The sequence below is a fragment of the Asparagus officinalis genome, chromosome 4 (genome assembly GCF_001876935.1).
Source record: "Asparagus officinalis chromosome 4, Aspof.V1, whole genome shotgun sequence".
Lineage (NCBI taxonomy): Eukaryota > Viridiplantae > Streptophyta > Magnoliopsida > Asparagales > Asparagaceae > Asparagus > Asparagus officinalis.
In genome coordinates, this window is record NC_033797.1 from 23,481,097 (window position 1) to 23,489,996 (window position 8,900).

Here is an 8,900-nt window from a genome sequence, read left to right on the forward strand (position 1 = left end):
CGCCCTTGATCTCGGAGCAAGACTCGAATCAATGCATAAGGAAGCCAGATTTCTTATTTGGTGACTCGGTAAAAGATCCGAAGATTGCTTTCTGCCAGCCTGCGCAATGGTTGCACCAGAGTGGATCATCATTCTTATATCTGCCTTTTATCCCTCGGGATCATTCACTGTTAATGTTCAGGAACCTATCAGTTGGACGAGAGATGTTCTGGAAATTAACCGAAAACCACGAGCACATTCATTGTGGTTTCATTGGAAAGGAAGCAACTCCAGGTTCCAGTGAAAGAGCTCATGTGAGAGGACTTCATCCGGGTGTCTTAGGACAAGACAATATTCCTCAGAACGAAAAGATAGTGCAAGCCAACACTGTGAAGAACCGGTTAGCGGCAGCAGGAAAAAGATTGCCCAGAGAGACTTTCAGGTGTTATGGATGGGTCCATTATTCTGGGAACAAGTGGTGGTGGACCAGGATGACCCAATATGTGTTGAAACGTTTTGGGCGAGAATTAGCAGGATTAGGGTTGGATGTCCCGATTCGTGCCACCATGCATGGCTTGCAGAGCAGTGTAAGTCATTTCCTTTGTTTGTTCGAGATCTACAACCCGGACACCAATACATTCTTTACCAAGAACGGGGAACTTGGACTACCACTGCATGAAATGATGCAAGTGTCTGCTTTGCCTATGGGCGATGTCCCATATCAAGAGTTCTTTCCGACCACCAATCAGCTGATTTGCAGGTGTCTGGTTTGCCTATGGGCGATGTTCCCTATCAAGAGTTCTTTCCAACTAGCAATCAGCTGAACAAGATGAAAGATAGCTCAACTGTGACTCATGATACTTTATGGGAATTGACTTGCCATTATCATATAGCCATGGCCGAGATGGAGCCCAAAGCCAGAAAGAAATCTCCTCAGGTCAGCTTAAAACAATTCGCTGACTATCTCTTCAAGAACCTGGATGTCCGTTCGGCAGATGTGTGCGGATTGTCTCCTTTGAGTACGGATGAAATTAACCGTCTGTTAGAGAAAACCAACGCGCAATCTTATACTTCGCGCTCAGAAGATGGATTTTTGCACGGCACTAAGTTCCGCTCTTATCTGTGGCAAGCTGGTGTTCCGATTAGCCCTACTGCTCTGCTGGCGGGTTTTCTAGCCTTATGGTTAAAGAGATGTGTAGTTCCCCATCAATCCGCAGATGCGATGCCAATGGAAGTGTTGTATCCGGCCGTCCAGCTGGCTACAGGTCGCAAATTATCTTTGCTTCCCGCTATGGTGGCCGATATTCATAGTGGATTGCGGCAACTAATCTCCGCGTTTACTCAGGAGAAAAAGAAACCTTCCGCCAGCCTGTCCATTCCGAAGTTGGAGCTACCCTACACTTATCTGATGACTTGGTTAGTACTTCACCGACCAGATTTAATGGAAGCTCCTGAGGCGGCAAATTCTAGCATTCCTTTGTTGCAGAGTCTCGAGAATTGCAAATGGATTAGGCATCGAGAACCCGACATAACGAGGCAGTTTAAAATTCACAAGTGTTGGGAATTCTTCCTCTGCTTCCCTCAATTCTCCGGTACCTACAATACTACTTTAGTAGATGCTGAAGACCCAAGGCAGAATCGCACTATCTTGGATGTCGGGTGCTTCAGATGGTTGATGAATATTCGACCTGGATATCTGTTGTTCAGGATAAGGGATGTTTGCCACATCGAACCCTATCTTCCATGTCGATTCGCCCGTCAGTTCGGGTATGATCAGATATACATCGGCAACCCGAATCGTCACCTCAACTTTCGAGGTGGACTTATCGACGGGGCGAGAGCTTGGTTTTGGAGCATTGCCGGCTGCACCAATGTTGAATTTGATCTCCCCTTAGAGACGCCGCCTCTACGGATGACTTTCCTCTTTTGCAAATGGCTGATAGCCACCAATATTGCCACTCGACGTAGGAGGATATCAGACTCAGAGGAGGAAATAGCTCCACGGCAAGCAGCAGAACTGCCTCGCGAAGCTGTGATGTCGCCTCGAGGAAAAGAGGCTGCTGAATCATCAAGGAAAGGAAAGGAACCGGCTCTCCCAGTTGATAGTGAAGAGGAGTTTGATAGTGAAGCAACCGAAACTTCAGAAGGGGAAGATGAGAATGAATCAAGTTCTGAGGAAGTATCTGGCCTTCCCGATTCATTCTTTGATAGAGGACTTGTAAGGCCTTCTGTCGCTCCGACCCAACCACAAGCTGCTCCAAAGAAACGTAAGGAAAGAGTCGTCATGGAACATCCTAACCGGATGACGGTAGAAGTTCTTAGTTGCGACGAAGAGGATGAAGAGGATATGGTGCCTCTCATTCGTCGGCAAATATCTCGAACTTCTACTCAAGCTCAAACTCAAGTTTCTCCCCGAGCTGAGTTACGCACCAAACATCGTCATGAAGGTTCTGGTGCACGCCCTCTGAAGAAACAGAAGAAAGCTGTTTCTAAACCGCGCGTTCATCTTCCTGCTGTAGAAGAGACATCCGGTCGTAGTGCTTCTTCTGATGAGCAAGGTAACGATTTGTTTTTATAGCTTTTACACTTTTTGACGTTCAAACTTATTTCATGTTCAACTTCTGCAGGGAGTCGAGAGGAAGGAGAATTGTCAGCTGATGCTGCTTCTCCCGGAGGTATGGAAATTGAGGAAACAAGCTTCGTCCAACAAATGCATGATGCTCTGAAGGAAGGATCGGCTGATGTTCCACCCACTCCTGACGTTGATCCATCAGCTGCGGACACAGGTACTGATCTTTCTCCTCTCGGAAGAGAAATCCGAGAAATGAATGAGTCGGACCGTGTGCCTCCTCTAATGACCTGTGCGCTTTCTCTCCTTTTAGTCAAATTAAAAGAAGCAGGTACCAGTAGTGGAGCTCTCGAATCAGCCCCGACCAATGAAGGTAAAATCGATCTTTGTCTTGGGCAGATTCGTCTAAATTTACATGTTATTTATGGTTCCTCATGTTCTTTAGACATCCCGATGCACGAGCCTATTGAAGGAGAAGCTACCCATGCCACCAAAGTCGATGATTTTAATAATTTCGACTTTAATATCTCAGAGGACGACCATCAACAAATCCTTGATTCTCTGTTAGAGAAAGCCTCTGATGCAACTATCGGCTCAGATGTTGGAATTGGTTCAACGGAAGCCGGTCCTTCTGAGAGTAAGACTTTGGTTCTGTGAACTCCACATATATATATACGTATATATTTTGACTTGATTAATCATATAAGTGTCTGAATTATAGGACCAACTGCTGGAGCTGATACTACTATAATTACTGGAACGTCTGATCGGCCAGAGGGTAGCGAACTCGTGCCATGGGCAGGAACTGAGGTTGATTTGCAATCATCAGTTCTTGAGCCTCAACCTTCTACTCCTATGGACCCTATGATGATAGAAGTCACTGTCACTCCCCAGATTAGTCCGGTCGCAACAAAAGCGAGACCAACTGAAGGCGTTGGTACGTCGGCTGATGTTATGCCTATTGCTGGTACATTTTACCCATAATTTTGTTTCAAATTTTGGGTTAACATCTCATTATGCTCATTGTAACTCCTTCGTTTGTAGAATCAACTCTTAAAGAGCCTCTTAGCTTGGACCCGCCGTCTTCTGAAGCTTTAATTGAAAAAGCCTCTGATGTAGCGGGTGCATCAACAGCTACCATTCCTGAATCAACCTTGGTTGTTCCGGAAATCAGGTTACCATCCTCGGGTGAACTAAGTCATGCTGAAGGTTCTTCCATCGAACTTGGTATGTCTTAGTTTGTTGTTTTGTATGTATATATATGTCCTGTACTGACCTATTTGCCTTCATCGCAGTTCCTTCATCATCATTATCAGATCGCATCCGAGCTTTGTTAGCAGACGAGGATCCGGATAAAGCCGGCATTTGCTCTGATCTCGACGGCTTCATCTCCTTTTTGAATTCTATGGTTGATCGTATTCTCTCCAAAGGATCGCGATTTGAGAGTTTTAAGAAACCTCTTGACCGCTATATATCAGGGATCCGTGATGAAGGATATAATGATTTAGCCGATTCGATCAACGCCTACATGGTTGACTTGAAGCAACATGTTGACCTTCTGAGGGGTCTTCGCACTGAAAGCGTACCTTCCTACATTGCTTCTCGCATGGACTCCAAGCTACAAGCGTTGCGTGATTCCCAAACATCAGCTAATCTCGAGCTCCAACAGCTAAGAGCCCACAGCGATCAACTTAGGATGAATGTTGGCAAGAGAATACAAGCCCAGGTTAACCTACGTCGGGATTTAGAATCGAGTCGAGCAGAAATAGCTCGCTTAGAGGAGGAACTTGCAATGGCCAAGGATGCTCATGATGTCTTGGAGTCCGAGTTGAAGCGGGAAATTCACACTGAAGGCAACTTATTACAGCAACTGAACCTTCAAGACCAAATGATTGCTGAAAAGGAACAAGAGGTCGCCGCGCTTCACAACGTTGACGAAGAAGCCTTTAAAATCAAATTGGCAGCTGAGCTTGAACAGGCTCGTGCGTTAGAGCTGTCAAAACTTGAAAATCAGATTAGTCAGTATAAACTTTTGTAATTGGAGGACATATATTTTTGTAGCTTTGTTTGAAAATTCTTGGTCAACATAATGAACCTTTTTGCTCATTATATTGAATCTTTTTGCTCATTGAGGTTTTATTATGATTACTCATTCTTGTTTAGAATAAATAACCATAATACTTATAGGATTTTTGGCAAATCCTCAGCCATCAACGGATTTGATATACCTTTACCGATTACCGTTTGAATCGGGCTAGTATGTGAATTATCTAAGTCCGTTTCACATATAACGTTGCGCTAAAAGAATTAAACTCTTTTAGACTTTGAACTACACTGTTGAATATGTAGGCTACATGTGTTAGATGTAGGCTTATCTCTAATAAGGGATAGAGATAACATCCCCCATGTGTGAACAACATGGATTTCAAAGTGTGAATAGGTTGCATTTCCTATATAGGACAACGAACCCAAAATCGGAGAGAAAAAGAATTGTATATTCCATTTCTCAATCTCTTGTTTGTTGGTAGAGATAAACCCATACTCGGAGAGGAAGAATTTTATATTCTATCTCCTGGTCTCTTGTTTGTTGGTAGAGATAAACCCAGAATCGGAGAGGAAGAATTTTATATTCTATCTCCTGGTCTCTTGTTTGTTGGTAGAGATAAACCCAGAATCGGAGAGGGAGAATTTTATATTCTATCTCCTGATGAAAAGGAAACTCACAGTGGAATCTCCACTTAGAGAAAATAGGTTGGTTTGAATAACCCTAACTGTCATAAGGTTTGATTACTCAATTCAAAAGTAAACCTTTCGTTCGCAAAAATGAATCGAAAGGAGATTTTGGTTGTGGTCCTAACTGTAGTAAGGTTTGACCAAGTGGGAATTTTGAGACGATCCTAACTGTAGGAAGGTTTGATCGCTCAATTTGTGGACCTCTCGTTCATGGAACGAATCGAGAGGGGATTTTGGCTTTGGTCCTAACTGTTTAAAGGTTTGACCAAGTGAGGAATAGGAGTAGGGTGCAAATAACAATGAGTTTGTTGATTTGCACAAACTAATCGGTGGGAAATTTTGATTTTAAACATAAGAATTTGACACGAAATAATCTGTCGACTGATACATACTGATGATCGTTGATCAATCCGACCGATGGGGGTTTCATAGCGTGAGATTACAAATCATCAAATCTCATCTTCCATGATTATATTACAAGGTTTTGCTGAGGAAAGATTAACTATCATTAAATCTCATCTCAACAAAAGTTGTAAAAGAACAGTGAATTATTCAAATGACCAGCTTCTCATTTAAAATAGTGAACTGATCTCGGGTTATCCTGAAATATCCTATATAGGATTCTCTAGGAACTTCCCGCTTTACACAGGTTATCCTGAATATATTACGGATAATATTTTTTCAGGAACTTCCCATTTATTGGCATCATCAATTTGTTGCCATCTTGGGTAACCAGGCGATATGCACCGTTCGAATAGACTGTTTCTATCACAAACGGTCCTTCCCATTTAGGTTCAAATTTGCCTTTCTTCTTAGAAGTGAGAATCATAGGTCTTCGAACGGCGAGAACTAGATCTCCTTCTTTAAAGCTTCGTCGTCGGACCTTTTTATCGAAAGCCCGAGAAATTCTAGCTTGATAAAACTCGATTTGTTGTTGAGCTTCCAAGCGTTTCTCATCTAACATCTCTAATTCCTCGAGACGTTTCTGATGATGTTCTTCCGTCGTCATTCCCGTTACGAGAGCGATACGGAGAGAAGGAATCTGCACTTCCAATGGAAGAACGGCTTCACACCCATACGTTAAAGCATACGGGGTGGCTCCGGTAGGCGTGCGGACGGTCGTACGATAAGCCCAGAGAGCTTCGCCGAGTTTGTCATCCCAATCTCGCTTATTGGTTTTCACCAATTTTGCCAGGATTTTGATGATAGTCTTGTTAAAAGCTTCGGCCAATCCGTTAGCTGTAGGATTATAAGCAGTCGACGAAACGTCTTTAATCCCGAATTTACCGCAGAACTTGATGAATGCGTTGCTCACGAACTGAGGACCGTTGTCGTGCACTATTCGCCTTGGCACACCGTACCGATATATGATATGGTGTTTGATAAATTTGATGACATTGGTCGTCTTTACTTCTCTAAGTGGAACTGCTTCTGCCCATTTCGAGAAATAATCGGTGATTGCCAGAATGAAACGGTCCCCTTTAACCGAAGGTGGAAAAATAGGACCTACTATATCCATTCCCCAAGTTTCAAACGGCCACGATGTCGCCGAAGGATGCAGATATTCAGGGGGTATGTGCATATAATTTGCATGCAATTGACACACTACACATTGTCGTGCGTAATCGACTGCGTCTTTCACCATAGTTGGCCAATAATATCCGATTCTCCTAAGTCGGTCGCAGAGTTTAGGACCGGGCTGATGTGCACCGCATATCCCATTATGTGCCTCTTTGAGTGCTTGTTCCGCTTCTTTACTGGATAGACAACGAAGTAAAAGACCATCATAAGCTCGTCGATACAACGTTTGCGATGTGGCATTGTAATAAAATCTCGGCGCTCTTCGCCGAATCGATTCCCTTTCTCTTACATCTTCAGGTAATATACCATGTAAGACGTAGTCAATAATAGGAAAACGCCAATCTCGAACTTCGGGTTCAACTCCAGTTGAGTATACCTCTTTAGCATTCGAATCGTAGATTGGAACAATAAGCTGATGAGTCCTCACTGTAATTAATTGCTCTGTTTCGGGAGGTTGAGCCAAGGATACTGACAATGCTGCCAATGCATCCGCGTATGTATTTTGGAGACGCGGAACGTACTCGATGAAAAATTCTTCAAACGAGCTTGCTATTTCGATGGCCACCTGGTGGTATGGAATCAGGTCTCGATTTCTGACTTCATACTCTCCTCGTATTTGATTAACCACCAGTTGAGAATCTCCAAAAGCTTCAAGGTATTCGACCCCCAGCTCTTTGGCGAAATTAAGTCCGATTATTAATGCATTGTATTCAGCTACGTTATTAGAGCATGGTTCAGTCAGTGAATATGCTCTAGGCAAGACGTGCTTTTCCGGGGAAACTAAAACGACCCCCACTCCTGAGGAGATTTTAGAACATCCGGGTGCACTTGCCACGTTGGTTGATCGGGAAGCCCCATCGAAGTACAATTGCCACACTTGTTGATGTGAGGTGGTATTAACTTCGTGAGTTTCATCTGGCAGGTCGTCGTACAATTCGACTACATCCTTCGTAGGGTTTTCTGCCAGAAGGTCGCAAATAGCTCGTCCTTTAACAGATTTCTGCTGTTTGAAGTACAAGTCATATTGCGATAAGAGTAAAGCCCATCTGGCCAAACGCCAATTCATGGAAGCCGGTTGGGTCATGAACACTCGGACGGGATTTATGTTGGAAATGACATAAATCGTCTGTCCGACTAAATAATGTCGCATTTTCTGAATCCGACTTCAAATTCGAAATTCCGACAACGGTCAGACAATAAATGCAGCACCGGAACTCTTACAGATATTCGACAAAGCACCGAATAGCCTGGAAGATTGAAGGAATCAAGAACGGAGATCATTCCAAGGTCCCGTTACACCGACTGAAGGTGGGGACGATCATATCCAAAGTATTCCAGACTCTTCTATAAAAGAACGAGACTGAAATACTTTGGAGGGGGTATCTGTAGGCATATAAAATTGCTTATAGGTCCCCTAGCATAGCTCGGCACAAACCGACGAACCAACGAGGCGACGAGATCGACGAATCGCACGCAAGCGACGGAATGCACCCATACGCGTTCGGAATCAAGCCAAGTGTTAAGGAATCAACGAGTCATCCAACCGAGAATAGACTCGGACGAATCACGATCGAATCAAGATCAGTTTCGGACTCGAACTCAGAAGTGGATTTACTGCCAAATCAGGAATCAGACTTACTGCCAAATCAGATCAACAAATCAGAGTCTCGATCAACCGAATCACGGACAAAACCGGAAAACGGACACAACTCAAAAACTCGGAAAACCCACACCTAAGGGGGGGCTCGGCTTAAGCCGAGCCACCCATAGGTGGCTCGGCCAAAGCCGAGCCACCCATGGGTGGCTCGGCACAGTGCCGGCCACCTATGGGTGGCTGACATTTCTCTGTGCGCGGGCACAGTCTTGAGAGCCTATAAATAGGCCTAGAGATGTTCATTTTCGGAGGTCGAACTTTCAAGAGCCGAAACTCTGCCGGATTGAAGAGTGAACTCGGAGCTTTGAAGACTTGAAGACTTGCACATTCGGATCTGATCCTCGGCGAGCATCCACGTCAGAAAAGGCAGGATTTCGAGAGGAA

At 44.2% G+C, this 8,900-nt stretch overlaps 1 protein-coding gene across 2 annotated transcripts; it reads left to right on the top strand.

Moving 5' to 3' along the window:
• On the top strand, positions 1,977 to 3,929 carry LOC109836947. Of its 2 annotated transcripts, XM_020405008.1 has the most exons (4): positions 1,977 to 2,537; positions 2,607 to 2,921; positions 2,994 to 3,775; positions 3,844 to 3,929. In XM_020405008.1, exons 1-3 carry the CDS (start codon positions 2,015 to 2,017, stop codon positions 3,203 to 3,205), a joined length of 1,050 nt encoding a protein of 349 aa, XP_020260597.1. In that variant the 5' UTR covers positions 1,977 to 2,014; the 3' UTR covers positions 3,206 to 3,775; positions 3,844 to 3,929. The 2 variants fall into 2 exon arrangements, with proteins under 2 accessions (XP_020260597.1, XP_020260596.1); XM_020405007.1 differs by having other exon boundaries at positions 2,607 to 3,775.

Bases quoted from the DNA above. Each gene is read 5' to 3' on its own strand.
- LOC109836947 (XM_020405007.1), top strand. From the start codon at position 2,015: ATGTCGCCTCGAGGAAAAGAGGCTGCTGAATCATCAAGGAAAGGAAAG. The intron at 2,538-2,606 runs GTAACGATTTGT...CAACTTCTGCAG, and splicing joins TGCTTCTTCTGATGAGCAAG to GGAGTCGAGAGGAAGGAGAA.